At 42.9% G+C, this 18727-nt stretch overlaps 1 protein-coding gene across 3 annotated transcripts in view; it reads left to right on the top strand.

Annotated features, from left to right (window-relative positions):
• LOC310860766 (disks large homolog 1-like) overlaps positions 1-18727 on the top strand; it is a 159646-nt gene that overhangs the window by 53073 nt on the left and 87846 nt on the right. Inside the window, exon 1 of one of the 3 annotated variants that reach the window (XM_083767923.1) lies at positions 9195-9996. The exons of the other annotated variants lie outside the window; for them this stretch is intronic. Coding sequence (XP_083624049.1) covers positions 9733-9996 — 264 coding nt within the window. The 5' untranslated portion in view covers positions 9195-9732. Of the gene's footprint in view, positions 1-9194; positions 9997-18727 lie in introns of those variants that run through there. 3 annotated transcript variants of the gene reach the window in all.

Raw genomic sequence — 18727 nt, 5'->3', positions numbered from 1 at the left:
TCAGTAAAGCAATGTCCTGCTGCCTCCTGCATTATGTGCAAATTCAAAACAGGTGCTCCAACGAGCACTTCCAAACTCCAACAGCATAGTTGCAGTAGCACCATGTGAACGGCAGGTGGTAGCAGAGGCCTGAGATCAGGGACCAGTAAACTGTGTAGGTTTCCTAAGTCCAACCTCAACCTGCACCTGTCAAAATCTGAAAGGACACCTGCTCATATATCCATGAAGTGGCTCTATCACTCTGACATTATGCAATGTGACCTGTTTATTATTCCTAATAAAATTTGACAAAATTACTACAAACCCATATGAACCGGACGGGTCACAAATTGAAAAAAGAAAAGAGGGAGAGACTGTGTGTGTGTGTGTGTGTGTGTGTGTGTGTGTGTGTGTGTGTGTGTGTGTGTGTGTGTGTGTGTGTGTGTGTGTGTGTGTGTGTGTGTGTGTGTGTGTGTGTGTGTGTGTGTGTGTGTGTGTGTGTGTGTGTGTGTGTGTGTGTGTGTGTGTGTGTGTCTGTGTCTGTGTCTGTGTCTGTGTTGTAGAGAGAGGGAGAGGGATGCACTGACAATGAAGACTAATTTGCATTTAAACAGTAAATAAATATATTTTTGTCTTATGCAATACGTTTTCTGTCATTGTAACATGTACAACGAAATTAAAAGTGCCAACCGATCAGTGCATCAATCACTAAAAATATATAAAGCTAAAACTATGACAACAAATACAACACAAAAACACATAACTGTACTTCCTGTTATTGCACAAACCCCTATTACACGTAACTTAAAACATATATTGCACACACGTATGCAGCAACAGATCATTTCTTAGCAGCATTGAGTGTGACTACCTCTGTGGGATTGAAGCTGTTACTGAATCTGCCTGATCGCAACAGTTCGAACAGGGAGTGACCGGGGTGGGAGTTGTCCTTTATAATGTTCAGTGGGTTTTTTTGAGACAGTGGAAACTGTGTTGGTCTTCCAGTGTGGGGAGAGGGCAGCCAACGATCTTCTGTGCTGTATTTATGTATAATGGTTTGTGGTGACTTGTCTCATGTGACACCAGTGTGCCTCAGCATACTGGTGAACCGAGCATCCACTCGTATGGCAGATTGCAAACCCTGCATTCTAAGTTGTTGTTTTCATCTGTCCATGTTGTCCGAAATAATGAATAACGTTGGTGAATTAGTGAGTGAGTGAGTCCTCAAGTCCTAAAAGGCCCTTAGTCATTAAGCTAATGCAGATAATTAGGAAATAAGGATAGACAGAGGCAAGAGATGAGAACACAGAGACGCAATCCAGACAGAAGGAAGAGAGAGACACGAGGAACGTACGGTAGACAGAGGACAGAGGCTCAAGGCACACCAGTGGGCAAGTGGTTCAAAACCTTAAGGCACAATCTGTATCCATAGAAAAAAAAATCATATACAGTATGTATATCTTTTATTTTTTTCTCTTTTTTTTATACAATAAATCGACTACAACATATACATTTAAGGCTATGGAATTGGCCCCTGTGTTGGTTAATGGGTGAGCACAAAGTACTGTAAGACATTTAGCAAGGAACATTCCCCTGTTGTATCTATACTAGCTACAGTTGTAGTTGTGATTGTGAATCAACATTACACCCTCACTAGTCTCATATATGGGAAGTTTGATATAGACATGTCTATAAATCCTTCTCTGAGTATATGCTGTATTGTATAGCATCACTGTCTGGTGGAAACCTCTTCATGTACGGAGCACAACAATAAAAACACCTTCAATATTACATTTCTTTCATAAATAGAGAATCTTTCACTCAATAGGAACTGCTCCTGTCGCAAGTTGATGATGTCATATGTCGATGTGTGGTCCAGCTCTATGGAATATATGGAATGCACATGCTAATAAAAAGTATTTAAAATATTGCTTTGATGCTCATATTATCCTTAGGAAGTATTAAGGTGTTTTTATTAGCATATGCATTCCATACATTCCATAGGTCTCTAGACCATATATATATCATATACTGTATGACATCATCAACTAGCGACAGGAGCAGTTCCTATTGAGTGAAAGATTCTTTATTTATGAAAGAAATAAAATATTTAAGGTGTTTTTATTTTATTTTTTAGTTGTAGAGGCCAAGTATAATGTTTTAAGGCATATTTGTCTTATTAGCCAGGTATCCTTTTAAGGCCCATGCATTCTCCAGTTTTATCTCAGCTTATCACCGTGGCTCAGTGACGTCATGTTGTAGTTAGTCACCGCGGTGAGTAGGTTATCATCTCAAATTTAAATATGCGTGAGCCTTTACTTTTCAGGAAATTAAAAATAATAACCTCTGTTCCACTGTATTCAAGGTAGTTATTTATAGTTCTTATTAATACTTTTCATTGGTTCAATATTAATGAAACCCACAGGCAGACTTAACCACTTGAAACGAAAAAAGGGAAATAAAGAAAAATAGCGAAAATAGTTAATCTACAAGTGTACAAAGCATTGCATCACAATATTTTTGCTATAAAATAGGGCATTTATTTATGAAACAACTTAAAAAGAGGAAATATGGAGATACAAGGTTTCTCCCAGACAGTGACGATATACAAGTCTATCTAGTTTCAAGAGTAGGGCTAGATTTATGTAAAAAGCTTATTGGAATCAGTTTTAACAGACTGCAAAAGCACTAAACACTGAGCTTCTAGCCACAAACTGGCTCAATCTCAGTGGGATCAAATGAGACCTAATGGAATGGCTGGTGGTGAGCCAGAATGGTTAAGAATCATTTGAATAGACCACCACAGTATAGATCCACTGCACAGCCCACTCAAGTACTAATGGATTAGAACTAACCAGCTACATTAATCTCTTTGTATGGCAGCTATAATAAAGCACAGGTTATTGTTTCTTACATTTTTACAGAGATGTTATACATTTTCCATTACTGTGGATTTCTTAACACTTATTGTGCTAAGGACGTGTACTGTATATAAATGTATACAATACATTAGATCTTCTCTAATAAAACCGGGATGTGCCTTGGACGCCTTTCGGTCCTTTTTAATGATATAAAACGGGATCGCCGTAATCCATTTTTTGACAGCTCCCGTTCCAACGGCTTGTTCAGCACTCCCGGACATGTTTCGCGCTGCATGCGCACACCCGTTCACTTCCTTATTTACGGGCTGACAACTCTTGCTATTATCTCTGAATCTACGGCGCTGTCCATGGTTATGATCAGAACGCCGATGTTCTGTCCTCATTTCTGACTTAACCAAGCATCTCGTTTGGAATATTAACGCTTCTAGAGAGAGATCAGACTTATAACCGCAAGGTAGTAATGGAACATTATACCTCATTATACCTTTGGGGGGAAATGGAAGGCCGTGCTTTTCAGAGTAAAATCTGCCCATCTGCTTGGCACTGTAGCGCCTTTATTTTGAACAACTCTGGCAGCACCATAAGTGTTAACACAGTCAGTGCCGGGATTCCTTCAAAATAGAAGCTCTGGGGTGCCGGAAAGACATGACCGCTTTTACTCTGAAATGCAATGCAATGCATCCCTCGATTGGATTCCATAGGACGTGTACTGTGGACACGTCGGATGGACGGAAACGGTTAAACGTGAAATAAAATGTGTGTTCCAATGCTTAATAATAATATAATTTTCCATAACTGTCTTAGACTCTTGGTTGGGGGCTGATTTGGGAAATGGGGATCATGACATTTTCCATATAATGCTCATCCACAAGTCAGTGTTGTTGTCAGCCTGGGAGGGGGAGGGTGGCAAACCATGCCTACGTTTTTTAGGAGACCATTTGTAGGCTTTGTGTACCATTTCGCCTCTAGTGGCTCCAATGAAGTTCGCCCATCTTTATAAATAAATAATCTTTGACTGAACTTCTGAATTGGGCACCGGAGTCAGGACCATTTGTTGTCATACAACCGAATCTGTACTTCATGTTTCAGTTGACCTCTACAAGATGCACCTACTGAAGCCTACCTGTAGTGGATGGAAGGGCAGAGTTGAATTTCTCAGCAGTCAGCCATTAAACATGCATGATGTGTGCTTTTATTTAATTGGTCCTGAATTATTAATATTGGCATTCACTTGGCTGACATTTGACTGGATATTGAGGGAGACACGGAGCGATTTAGGGAACAAAGACAGAAAGAGAGAAGGAAAAAGTGAAAGTGAGACGTTGTTCATGTTCACCCACAGCATGAGAGAGGGGGAGTGAGCGTGTGTCTGTGTGCTTGCGCACATGTATGTGTGAGTGCGTGTGCATGGGATAGTGTTGGGGTTTGGTCACGGCATCGGTCAGTGTTGTTGCATCAGCTGTTGTAGCTGACTACCCAAACAGACTGTGTGGCTTTAGATTAGAATGTGTCTTGCCATTGTCAGTGCTAATTCCAGGTGGCATTAATGTCAACAAGGACAATTGGCGCCCCTCTCCAGTTCTAAACCCACAAATCCTGTGCCTGTCAACATGATCGAATGGCGACTGCCACCACCGATTGTGCTAAAAGGGGCGATTCCTGAGATTACTGAAAGATAGTGACTAGTATTATTATTATTAATAAGTATTCTTTTCTGAGGGAAGTTCATTATTTCAAAAGGGAGAATTGCATATTTGCAAATACTGTTTGTATGTACTGTGCTATGATAAGGTAGAACACCCATTTATTACAGATTAAGTAGTATCAGCTATCCTAAAGTAGTAATGCATGTGCTTTATCCACCTCCTTATTTTCTTAGTTATTTTTGAGTGGTGCAACCAGTCCAAGGAACAGCAATGTCCGTGTTCACCTATGTGTTGGTTCACCTATGTTTGTGTTCATGAGCACCAGTATCACTGACTACCAGTAGGGGCGTTGTTGTGCCAGAAACAGAGAGAGAGATAATATTAGTGCTGCACTGTTGCCTGCTAATGAGAGAGAGAGAGAGAGAGAAAGAGAGGAGGAGGGGGGAGAGGGGAGTTGCACCACTCAGTTCACACGGGTGTGATTTTTTATGAATAACCATTTAGAACAATCAAGAAGCGTGTTAAAAGCGATAATATAATACGGTATGTATACCAGTAAGACGCAGGGTGAAGTCACATGCACGCATCCGCCTGGGTGACGGCAGACTGCTGGGCTGGCGCTTTGGCATGGGGGGTCAGATCAACATATGGAATGAATTCTGTACTGGCCATATATGGAGCGTGTCTTGAGTGTACAGGGTTTGGTGTCAAGATCAACATATGGAATGACAGAACAGGTCAGCTTCATGGAGATCTAAGGGTGGCAGGGGGGCAGTGCCTTGAGTGTACATTGAAGAGGAAGGACGGGTGGGGAGGATCAACATATGGAATGTCATAACAGGTCAGCTCCATATATGGAGATCTAAGGGTTTGAGGTTTGAAGTCAGTAGAGTTGTTGGCCGGCTCCATATATGCAGATCTAGGTGATGATCCAGTCTTCTTGGCTATCCAGGGTTTGATCAGGTCAGTGTTGTGATCTTCATATATGGAGACGACCATGGACGGCATATGGAGCATCGACCATATATGGTGGCGTGACATGTCACAAGGCGTAACGGGCTGATGGCCATATATGGTGACGACGGATGGATGGACAGGTTTTGCAGGTTTGCAGAATATACACAGAATTAATCGACTAACCAACCATTTAAGCGATATTTTATACTTTGTCATAGGCCTACAAAAATAGTGAATCTACAAACGTCACATTGTGTTGGGACGTTATCATTCCAGAGTTTTTACATCGCCACAGCCACTAGCTTATTCATTCAGGCCCGGGGTTACATCAGATAAATAGAAACGGCTTCAGTAACGGCTGAAAGGACCAAACAGTGGTTCTAGCAGAAAATATAGACCACCTTTATCGTATAATTGAACATTTTAAATGAATAGTTGGCAGTGCTCGGATGGTCTGTTGTTTAATTGAATACCTGAGTTGTCAAATGAGGTTTTAATAGAATGTGTAGGTATAGTTTTATAGTACAGTGTCCATAGCCCCTGACACAGTGCTTCTAATGCATTCTGGATACTGCACTGCCAACTAAGGTCTTTTTAGGGTCAGCCGCCCTATTAGCCTGTTGTTGTTGAGAATTGAGATAAGATATATCTACTTGCATGCAATGGGAAATTGTCTTTGACACTCCAGCAGCAGAAACTGAAAAACATCAGAGAGTGTTGGCGTATGAATTATAGGATGCTGTGTGCAAGGTGTACGTAGGTGAAGTGTTAATCTAATGATAGTGCAGTGTGTGTATGATTAATCCACAGTAGAGTATGTCTACAGGGAAGTGCAGCTGAGATGACGCAAAGTGTGTTATGAAGGTCTCACGGGACTAATTCATGGAAGTATCTGAGATACCATCTTTGGTAGTTCATTACATACCTGGACTCCCAGTCCCATCCCCCTTTCTTTTGTAAACCAAGCCAGGCAGCCGCTAAACGTACTCTTCCGAGTTAGTTACACATCAGAGCCTGCATGTGGATGAGTAAAGGAACACTGTATCAACAAAGTCAAAACAGGTATTAACTCTTAAAGTTACTACCTTGGCAGTTAGCTAAATGCGATGCATGCTTTATACAGGTTAGCCCAGGCCACAGGTTTTTCGTGTTCATATGGGCTAGTTTCACATCTTGCATACACACTTTCTTTTCCCTGTGGTAGTATAAAAAGTTTAACTAGCCAGGTCTGTGTTACTAAGGTGTATAGATGAAAGCAATAAGGTACACCTGCACACTGTGTATTTGCTCGGTACATGATGAGTATTGTCTTATTTAATGAAGCAACGTTTCGTTCCCTCCGGACCTTCCTCAGGCTTCGGAGGGACCGAAACGTTGCTGCATTAAATAAGACAATACTCATGTACCGAGCAAATGCACAGTGTGCGGGTGTATTCTATTGCTTTCATTGATGTCCACTGGCCTACGCACCTGTGCATACGCCTAATTTCTAGGTGTGCGAAAGTTTTCTCCTACAACTAAGGCGTATAGACAAATGTATATGCTATCAACATCATCTTCTTCATGTTACTCTTTTTTTTACAAGTTTTATACAAGCGCACACAAAGATTCCAGGCACCTCATTTGGAGCAAGGAGCACCAGAACTTCACCAGAGTGCAACCTTGCCTTCGAAAAGCACTTTGCACACTACGTGTCCTTACAGGACACGCTCAAACAGTTGCTATGGTTACAGCTCCCAGAGAAACGCAGGAACAAGCAGTGACATGGAGTCCGGTTCCACTAGAGACACTTTTGGCTATAAAGAGGCTTGGCAATGGCCGCCTGGTACCACAGGATACTGACTTGGTGTTGCCCAGTGGGCAGTGATGTACCACAGGACACCTATCGCTTGTAAGGTAATTATGCTCAACTACTGTATGTACGTGCAAGCTGCTGGGCACCAGTTGGTTTGTTTACTGAGCAATGTACATTACCAGGATACAGCTTTCCACCTACCTACTGTACTGAACCTACCTGCCATCCTCAAGGGAGGCTACTGTAGCTAGCGGTGGTGTGACAGTGTGGTTATCTGTCTACAATGATCCACCCTCCCAGCCTCTGTTCTCTCCTATCTGCGTCTCCTCTCCATTCCCCATGCTTCTCTCCTTCTCTCCTTTACTCTCGTTTCCTCTCTTTCGTCGGTGCGCAGCAACAGCTGGTTGTTTTCCATTCTGGAGCCATGTTCTGTATAGTAGGGTGTGTGTGTGTGTGTGTGTGTGTGTGTGTGTGTGTGTGTGTGTGTGTGTGTGTGTGTGTGTGTGTGTGTGTGTGTGTGTGTGTGTGTGTGTGTGTGTGTGTGTGTGTGTGTGTGTGTGTGTGTGTGTGTGTGTGTGTGTGTGTGTGTGTGTGTGTGTGTGTGTGTGTGTGTGTGAGAGAGAGAGTGTGGGAGAGCTGGGTGCCGCAGTGTCTGAAAACAGCCTCAGGAGAAGAATATCTTACACACACACACACACCTCTCTAATCAAGCCCCCACATTGTTTCACACACACAAGCAGCAGAGAAGAGAGCCTGTTGCCATATCGTCTCTGCCGGGTGGAAACCTCATGTCCAAAACTGTTACTCTTCAGCATTCAAATTCAAAAATGTCAAAAGTAGCAGGTCTATGTTTGATGCTTTTGTGTGACACTGTAGGATGATCGAGTAGAGCATTTATTTACGAAAAAGCACAACAAGTTCAATGATGAGCGACGGTTTCACGCGACGATATGTGAATGTGTGACTTGTAGCTCTCTGAAACACTATTCCTATTATCCATCACTCCACTTCTTCTGTGGTTTTTACAGGTTTCTTCCTCATCACTTCCAGGACTCTGCGCGTGCGTGTGCGTGCGTGTGTGTTCGTGTCTGTCTGTGTATGGGTGGGGGTAAGAGGTGGGGGGTTCATGTTTCTCTGTTATGTAATTGGTTGACTGGGCTGTAGGGGCGTGGCTTGTGTCTGTAATGATATCTGACAGAGAAACAGAGAGAGTGTCTGGTTTCAGCACCGATAAAAGACTGGAGAACACTGGAAGAGAGAGACAGACAGACAGACAGACAGACAGACAGACAGACAGATGAGAGGCTATAGAAGAGAGAGAGGGAGAGACTGAAGACTCCAGAGAGTGAGAGAGAGAGAGACTTGAACAGGCATCAGGTGGGAGCGTGGAGAAGAGAACAGTCGCCGAACGGGTCTTCCGCAAGCCAGCCAGCCTCTCCTTCATCCTTTCAGCCTCCTCTCCTTACCTGCTTCCCTCCAGCTTGCCACTCTCCTGCCAACCCCATATTTAATGGGAGTGTATGCGGTTAAGGAGACAGAAGAGATTGACCGGTCATCTCCACCCCTTGGACCCTGTACTTACCACTTAGAGAGAGAGAGAGAGAGAGAGGTGGGGGGGTGGGGGGTGGAGAGAGCAAGAGTGAACTCCTTTAAATAATCAATCTTCATATCCTGCCGCTGCCCAGCCTGCTCTCTCTCTCTCGCTCTCTCGCTCTCTCTCTCTCTCTCTCTCGCTCTCGCTCTGTCTGTCTTTTCTGTGAAGACGAGAGCTGAGGAAGGACAGCAAACGCAGTCCTCTGAGTTTCTCCAGAAATGTGGATCTTTGACATCTCTGTTGGCTGGAGAAGATTGGATGACACGCTACATGGATGAGTGAAGAGACAGACAAACGAGAGGACACATACATGGATGGAGAGATGGATGCACAGATGAAGTAATACTCCCCAAACTGTGGGAGAACTCTGCGTTGCCTGCAGTTCTCACACTTTTCCAAAACGGCCGCCTCCTCCTGCATCTCCTGTTCCTTGAAGCTCCATCTGGCTGCTGCTCCTCTCTTATTCCAGAGGAAGGAGAAGAAAGAAGGAAGGAAAGAGAGAGAGCAACGTAGGATGAACCATCCGTACAGTAAACGTACGTTGTGAGAGTAAACTGCAGGGAAGGGAGAAAAGAGAGGAGAGTCCAGAGATGAGAGAGAGAGAGAGCACTCTGTTGACAGTGAGAAGAGAAGATGACAGAAGATTAAAATCATTTCCTCAGCAGCAACAGTTAGCGACTAGACAAGAAAAAGGATGTAGTGGAAGAAGGAAAACATTAGAGAGAGAAACAAAAGCCAGGAGACGCACGTGTGCTGGACCAAACCTTAACACAGTGACGCCTTAAGGCTTAAGAGAACCACAGCCAGAGAGAGAAGAGACCAATAGAAAAGGGAGAATGATTCACAGATAAATAAATAAAACAGGAATACAGAGCAAAGATGAATTTTATTTTCGGCAACAACAGCCAGTACCCCCGCAGTGGGCGGCCGGGGGGCACGCCGGGGGGTCAGGGATCTGGGCTTGCATTGAGACTGAAGTTGGGCCCCAAGCGGACTTCCTCTGAAGAGCTGCCTCATCATCACACCTCCTCCCCGTCCACCCCCGCCTCCTCGGCCCCCTCCACCTCCTCATCTCGCTGGCAGCAGCTTCTAACGTTCTTCTCCAAGAGGAGTGCCTTCACTGACTGTATCAACGCTAGCCAGGTAACTCATACAGTACTGTGTGTGCGTGTGTGTGTGTGTGTGTGTGTGTGTGTGTGTGTGTGTGTGGCGCACCGTGGCCTAAGGGGCTATTGGAGATGAGGGTGGGAACTGGGAAGCCTGTAACTTAAAACTAGGTTTTTGTTGCAGAGCTGTTGTGGGTGTGTACAGTACATGCGTGGGTTCAGTTCCTTTATCAACAAGACAGTGACACACAGTCAGGCTGTCAGATTATCATTTTGAACTTGCTCCTACACTTTTGTTTGATACTTTTCGATAATGTTGTCATGGAAATGAACCAGTGCAGTGCATGAGACATGGATTACTGATGTGTTACAAAGCAAGCATTTGGTTGTACTTTGCAGTGGCATTTATGCTAAATATTCACACTTTCTTGTGCCTAATGAAAGATATTCATTCATCTTAATCAAGAATCGAATGCACTCATTATGGTGCGGAAGAGGTGGAAACTATCCACCTGCATACAGTATTTAAGTCTTTTCTATATTGAGTTTTCATTTTAATATCAGCAAATGTATAATACAATGTGTAATACAATGTACAATGTTTCATTAAGATTAGGTTATGTCAAGCTTTCTCGGTTAAAATTCAGTGTTGAGTATGTAAACAAAATAACAAACCCTATTGCTTAATAACAAGCCCAGCATTCCTAACACAACATAGTTGTAACACATTTGAGTATGCAAAAGAAAAAAAGAACAGTGGGAAATTGAAAATTGTTTCCCAACTTTTTACAGTAACTGATTTGGAGAGAAACCTGTAGGCCTACACCAAGAGAAAAAACTAATATCTACACATTGCACAATTTATAAACTCATTTCGCAAAAGCATCACATATTACATACACATCAAGGTTAAAAAAACATCAGAAACCACAAAAAGTAAGAAATAGAATGAAATAAAGGCATCAACCACACCCCACACACAGGACAATTCTGGCCATACGAGAGCAGACAACTGTTACACGTTTTAAAAAGTGAATTTGTTATTAAATTAGACAAACAATTTCAGTGGTCGTTCAGTGTGACATGGTCAAGAACAGCCGCCAAAAAGAGCCGATCCACATCGTTGTACAGTAGGTACTGACAGATAAGTAAGTCAATGCTGGAACGTTACTTGACAGCTACCAATACTGTATGTTGAAAAGGCCGCACAGCTCTTAGCCACGATGCAAGCGTTTATTAAAAGGTACAACCAACGTTTCGACTATGAAGTCCTCAGGGTTCAAACCCTGAGGAAGACTTCATAGTCGAAATGTTGGTTGTACAATAAATTTGATAACGAAAGCATATCTAATGACAAAATTATAAACATTTACATTTGAATATACTTAACTGGCATAATCTTTTGATGAAAGATAAATGCCCCCCAAGAGCATCTCAAGGCCACCCCAAAAATATTGCTTTTCTTCTGTCAAGGTCCTTTCTTCATTTCAATCTTTTCTCCCAAGGCAATATGTTAAGCCAATACAGGTTGGCTGATGCCAGTCATAGCCTTCCCGTTGCACAATGTGACAGTAGTCTGTAATTTAACTCACACGGTCTGACAAGGCAGATAATCAAGATGTGACCTTGCTTCCATCACATAGTATGACATGTAATCCCGATCCCTTAGTCCAGAGGAATGTTCACACTGTGACAGGTTGTTGTCAAATATAGGCTCTATCATTTTGATTTGGTTATAATTTATATGGGTGGACAATCATCTTTCACCTCAAAACTCTAACTCGGCTCTGCTGTGCTGTGCTCAGGTTGTCTTTCAGAGGCACTTTACATGGCCTCTGTGAGAATCAACCCTGTCCATCTGGTTATTTTAAAACCACAATTGTACCAGAAAATAGGGGAAAGCAGGACGTAAGACATCTATTTTCATAATACAGTGCACTCACAAATGTCCCATCTTCTAATTTCAATTATTTGTCTGGGACTGAGGCCTGGTTCTAGACACGTTGAGTGTCCAAAATTACTGTATTTTGCGTGTCTTAAGTACCAGGTCTTATTACTTAACTTAAGACCTGGAGGCGTGATCAATGCCATTTGGCTATTCTGAGTGGCCAAAGAGCATCGACCACGCCTCCAGGTCTTAAGTTAAGTAATAAGACCTGTTACTTAAGACACTCAAAATACAGCCCACAAGCTCATTGACTAAAAGCAATTGCCTTGCCAATTGATTTACGTGCACAATAATTAGAGTGCAAACATATTGAGCTATGGTCCAACTGCTTTTCTAAAAAAGAGATAATAGAGCACACACATCCACTAACTAAAACGCGAGGTGCTGGGCCGAGGTAAATAATAGAAAAGAGAATAAGGTCCACACACTGGACTGAGCTCCAAATTCAAGAATGTATTTTCTCACCACAGTGGACATGACGTTTCGAGCCTCACGGCTCTTCATCTGACAATGAACATCACAAACGAGCACCTACTGTGCTTGTTTTTACCTACAGGTATAAACAAGCACCTACTGTGCTTGTTTATACCTACAGGTATATGTGCCTATACTGTACATATACCTGACATGGCTGTGTCACATGACCAGACACAGCTGGTGCTCATAACCCTGTCAATCAATTAAAAAAATTAAACATGCAAAGATGTCCATCATGATGAATGAAATGACAGAAAAACCCAGTATTCATATACATCATAATAAAGAAATAACGAAAAGAAACAAGTGAAACACCCATTTTCTTTTAAAGTTTAACCAATCAACTGGGACACATGTCCTGACAGGACATCAGGTGCTTTTCTCACAGTGTCGTGACTCATGAGTCAATTCTGTAGGTCTTGAGTCCGGTCTCCACATTTTGACAGTACTGGTACTAGGTACTACCAGTGGTGTCATTTATTTATGCACATTACGTAGTAATATAGGCCTAGTTTTCTCATCATCATTAGTAGTAAGAGAAAGCTACAGTATGGTATTACTGTTACGCCCCTTCTGTCTTATTATACCTAATTCTGGGCTTTCCAAAGCTAGTACAATATATACTTCTTCTTCAGATCAAAGCATTGCTCTAAAGTAATATGTTTGGTATTTAGTGCAAAAAGTCTGAGCACATCTTCTCTTTGAAAGATGTGAGGCTCTAACATACTTTATTAAGCAATCGTAAAAAGAAATCTGCGCTGACAAAATAAATCAACAACTTCCATTTCAATCACTAACTTCTGTACATATTATTGATTGTTTTGCTCCCCAGATGTCAATATAATATCAGTACGGCATCCACAACTCCTTTATCAATCCAAAACTCCTGAGTGGACCGAGCAGCCCTAATGATATTCAGCTCTGCAGTAATACATTTCACTGGCACTTAAGATTTATGGCTCGTGGAAAAGAGACCTCTCTCACTCACTATCCCTCTCTCTTTCCATCTTCCCTCCCTCTCTCTGTCTCTCTCTCTCTCTCTCTCTTTCTCTCACAGTAAAGAGACCTCTCTCACTCACTATCCCTCTCTCTTTCCATCTTCCCTCCCTCTCTCTGTCTCTCTCTCTCTCTCTCTCTCTCTCTCTCTCTCACAGTAAAGAGACCTCTCTCACTCACTCTATCCCTCTCTCTTTCCATCTTCCCTCCCTCTCTCTGTCTCTCTCTCTCTCTCTCTCTCTCTCTCTCTCTCTCTCTCTCTCTCTCTCTCTCTCTCTCTCTCTCTCTCTCTCTCTCTCTCTCTCTCTCTCTCTCTCTCTCTCTCTCTCTCTCTCACAGTAATCATATTGGCCAGACTAAGTGTGTTTTCCCTAGGTGTTGCCATTTTCCTGTCCGAGGCACTTACTGCATGACTTATTGGCCATTACATTGGAACACACACACACACACACACACACACACACACACACACACACACACACACACACACACACACACACACACACACACACACACACAGTCTCACACACACACACACACACACACACACACACACACACACACACACACACACACACACACACACACACACACACACACGACGGCTGTCTGGTCTGCCCTGTCTGATAGGACATAGTGTGCCATCATTAAAAGACAGTATGTGAAGCATGTGGTCTCCTGTCAAGAAAAGTTATGTCTGAAATCTGACTGGCCTTTCTGAGACATGCAAAGTCCAAATTCCCCTCAGGCATTATCAGATCCAGGTTGCTGTGTGTGTGTGTGTGTGTGTGTGTGTGTGTGTGTGTGTGTGTGTGTGTGTGTGTGTGTGTGTGTGTGTGTGTGTGTGTGTGTGTGTGTGTGTGTGTGTGTGTGTGTGTGTGTGTGTGTGTGTGTGTGTGTGTGTGTGTGTGTGTGTGTGTGTGTGTGTGTGTGTGTGTGTGTGTGTGTGTTGATGGATGAATAAAAGACCAGGGAGGGGTCTATTATACACCTGACCTGTACACGACACACACACATGATTGTTTATTGTTCTACCAGGATTCATTGGGAATTGATAGGCCTCAGCTGTTTTAGTGGCGCTACTTGTTTCAATATGGATAGTCTTCACTGTCACATTCATAGTTCATACCAGCTGGTAACTCATGACACACAGGTGTCATCCAATAAAAATAATAAATACTATGTCATTTATACAGTGCTTTTCAAGGTACTCAAAGTCACTTTACAGAACAAAAATAATAAAAACTGTTTTATTAGAGAAATAAACTAGTTAACAACTAGAAACTAAGGGTTTCCCTCCTCCTCTCTTCCCTCCCAGTAGCATACAGCAGAGAACACTAAAAAACACTCAAATTTGGAGCGACGCAGCGCCCCTCTGCACTGTTATTGGTTTAGCGAAATGCAAGGTTCCCTCCCACTGCTATGCCACTGTTCCTGCCTCGCTCACCCAGGCTTTTTTTTTCTTTCTTTGAAAACAAAATGCCTGCGGTTTCCGAGGCTATACTTGAAGCCCAGTATCCATGTCCCAGGGGAACATTAGCCAAAAATAGTAGATCTACAAGCTCACAACGGGAACGTGTTATGCTTTTGATTTGATAGGCAAAGAGATTTGATTTGACTCAGAGAGAGAAAAAGTTGTTCAAGTACAGAGACATCTCACTGAACTCAGCTCCAGTTGACTAAGTCTAGAGGGTGGAAGTGGTTAATAACACAAATGATCTGAAGTTAGTGTGTTAGTGTAAATCACATTCACTTTCCTGTGTGTTTGGACTCGGTAATTCCCGCGCACCACGCTCTCCCTCCCGCTCCATCTTTGTATAATTGATGAGTGGTTGAGGAGGACGTATATGAAACTCATCCTGGCTCTTTACAAAGAGCTCTAAAAGCCCTAAAGAGGTGTTTAGTGGTCGGGAAATGCCGGAAGAGAGAGATCTAGAGATCAAGGAGACAGAGAGAGATAGAGATCACTTGTTTATTATGACTATGAAGGATATTCCATAGGCAATTAGCTTTAGTCTGTACATGCTTGGTATTTTGAATATATTATGCATACAACTTGAATAGATGACAATGTGTCAGTCATGATCAAAACATCAAAACAAATATATTATCTTTGATTGACTTGTGTGTTTGTGTTATTGAATAAATAACAAGCAGGTAATCAAGACCGATACCATACTGTAGGTGTAGGTAGATGTAGGTGTAGGGCGAGAAGCGACCTTGCATCCATCCATCTGGGTGACGGCAGACTGCTGGGCGACCGCTGGTGCTTTGGCATGGGGGTCAGATCAATATATGGAATTAATGATGTACTGGCCATATATGGTGTGTGTTTTGGGTCTACAGGGTTTGATGAGGTTGCTTCTTGCCCTCAGGGCGTCTTACTGGTAATATTATCTTTAACTTAACTACTTACATTTTGATCAATGCCAGTTTAGAAGAAGAAAAAAAGATTGGTCAAAGTTTGGCAATTCCCCACAATGCAAATGGCAGATAGACTTCTGTGTTCACCAGTCTGCATATCAGTAATACTATTTATCAGAGCTAATTAAGTAATGAAATTCAATTAGCAGCCATTTACTGTAGGCGTTTGGAGGATGCTGTTAACCAGAGCCATTTACAAAGTGCAAAGTCGCAGTAACCCTAGCCAAAACACCAACGGGATAAGTGGTCAAGTAATTGGCATGCTATAGAAACCAGCTATGTGCTAGAAAAGTACCCGGGATAGTAGTAGGGAAACGTGAAACCTGCCGTCAATCTAAATAACACACTTACCATCTGTGAACATGACAAAGCGTCTAAACACTGCAGTCTATAATGGCGTGGCATTAAAAGCCATGTCACCGAGACGGGTCCGTCCACTCGGTCCTCATCTCCACTCCTCCATCTGCCCCCTCTTCAAAGAGACAGCACCTCGTATTGAACGCTGGGTCCTCATCTCCACTCCTCCATCTGCCCTCTCTTCAAAGAGACAGCTCCTCGTTATAATACCACTGTCCGAAGCTGCCCAATGCCTCCGGGGATCTGTGTGTGTGTGTGTGTGTGTGTGGGGGGGGGGTTATACCTTTCTATTCGACATTTGTGCCAATAACTGACTTCTTTCGGGATATTTCTAATTTCTCATATGCCAACGAATCAACACGTTTCAACATTTTGTTATAATTGACTAAATGCATTACTCTGGTTATTTGACCCTGTATTATACTTTGTTCAATGGTGGCGTATATGATAGATAGGTTTATGTAAATTAGCGTTGGTTGATCGTAATCGAGGGCAAAAGTTTGAACTGACCATCAGTTTAAGTCGTATAGCCCATGTCTCTCTCTCGTCTCGTCTCCCCCTCTCTCTCTCTCTCTCTCTCTCTCTCTCTCTCTCTCTCTCTCTCTCTCTCTCTCTCTCTCTCTCTCTCTCTCTCTCTCTCTCTATACAGTTGATTCTTTAGTGTTCTTTCTGTGTGACTCCCTCCACTGCCTCCACGTCTGACTAACGTTTAGAATTTGCCTCTGATGTCACCAGTGGGAGGGGTTTAGAAACTATTTATCATCTGGGTATCCTGTGTCCATGGCAACCAACTATCTCCTCCCCACTCTGTGCCTAAAGCTGTTGTCATGGAGATGTTGCTATGCCCAATGCCAACCACGGTGTGTCACGTGAATGCCCATACAAGTGTAGTAACAGCGCACAATATACAATATACACACACACACACTCTCTCTCTCTCTCTCTCTCCTCTCTCTCTCTCTCTCTCTCGCGTGCACATACTCTCACAGATATATTGACTCGATCACACTGACATCATGCCTGCTTCCATCTCTCTATCAGCCTCCTGCTGACTCCAGCCTGTTAGCTGTTAGCTGACCACAAGCATCATTAATACGACTCAAGAACAGACTAGATTGAATGCAACATAATGACTGACAGCTTGGTTACATTATGCTGTTATGTTGATGTCACTGTTTACAGACTATAGAAAGGTTATTAATGTGCTGAAGGCTTTTCAAGGGCTGAGAAAACTATCAGGATACTTAAAGTTTAAATGAGCTGGAATTTATTTTACTGTTGAAACTGCACATTAAAGTGCTTGTTGTTTGCTTGTATCCACAGAACTGTTGATTTTGAATTACTGTATACCCAGTTATGAATTGGGTATACAGTATGGACTCGAAATGGAGAAATATTTATTTTAGGATTGTTACTTCCTGAGATCATTTTACGTCATCTGCTCTTGTGCTGGTCGATCTGTTTGATGTGCTGTATACCCTACATTATTTACAGCACTGCAAACAAGGACATGGGAGAAATTAGGTTTCTAGTGAGTTGCAGCTGTCAGGAGGACGCGAGGAAGCTGGGTGGAAATAGAATTTATACAACATCCAGTGCATGTTTTTGCTTATATGGTGCCTGGGCAGAAGTGAAGTGAAGAAGTAAACTCAAAAGCCAACTAAATGGAAAAAGCGGCAAAAAATGCAAGACTGGCTCAGATGCAATTTCTCATGTTTATTTGCGAATGCTGCCGCGTTTCGGCAGAGCCTTCTTCAGAGCAGACTAGCTTTTTTGTCTTTTATTGTGTGTGTGTGCCGATCTTTTCCCATTTAGTTGGTTTCAGAGTTAAGTTATTTTCAAAGCTGAGCACCCACTGCCTCAACCAAGGGCAGTTTCCAGAGGAAGCACACCTCTTTTTGAGTGGTGCAACCATAGGATTCAGCCACTCCAATGCCTAGCTTTGTCCGTCCTTGGCTGTGTCCCTGTGTCCCTATGTTTAGGGTACCAACAGGGGGCGCTGTTGCACCACTCACTTCAGACAGGCGCTCCTATATCCTATAATATTTGTCTTTCCTAGACAAACAAAAAACAAAAAAATCACACCTGTGTGAACTAAGTGGTGCAACTCCGTGTGGGGGTCCCCGGAAGTTCCAGACCCACAGGAACGGCGAGCCGCCCCGCGTCCGAAACGGTCGAGTAATGACAGAGTTATTACCGAGCGCGTTTTTCGGATTTTTAGCGGCGTTTCTCCATCGGTTTTCCGAAAAACATGTCCAGTGTGCAACCACCTTTACTGTGTCGGGGAATTAGCAAACAACACACACTCTCTCTCTCTCTCTCTCTCTCTCTCTCTCTCTCTCTCTGCCGTAGATTCAGAGATAATAGACAGTTTTGTCAGGCCGTAAACAAGGAAGTGATCTGCTGTGCGCATGCAGCGCAAAACATGTCCGGGAGCGCTGAACAAGGCGTAGCCTAGCAACAGATGTCAAAAACAATATATTACAGCGATCCCGTTTTATATCATTAAAAAGGACCTAAAGACGCCTACACGCTCTTAGCACAGCATTGTTTTTTCAGAGGTTGT

Source organism: Protomyctophum parallelum (genome assembly GCF_964188405.1).
Source record: "Protomyctophum parallelum genome assembly, chromosome: 6".
NCBI classification, from domain to species: Eukaryota; Metazoa; Chordata; class Actinopteri; order Myctophiformes; family Myctophidae; genus Protomyctophum; species Protomyctophum parallelum.
Note: the sequence above shows the minus strand (reverse complement) of the source record. Positions and strands in the feature narration are given on the sequence as shown.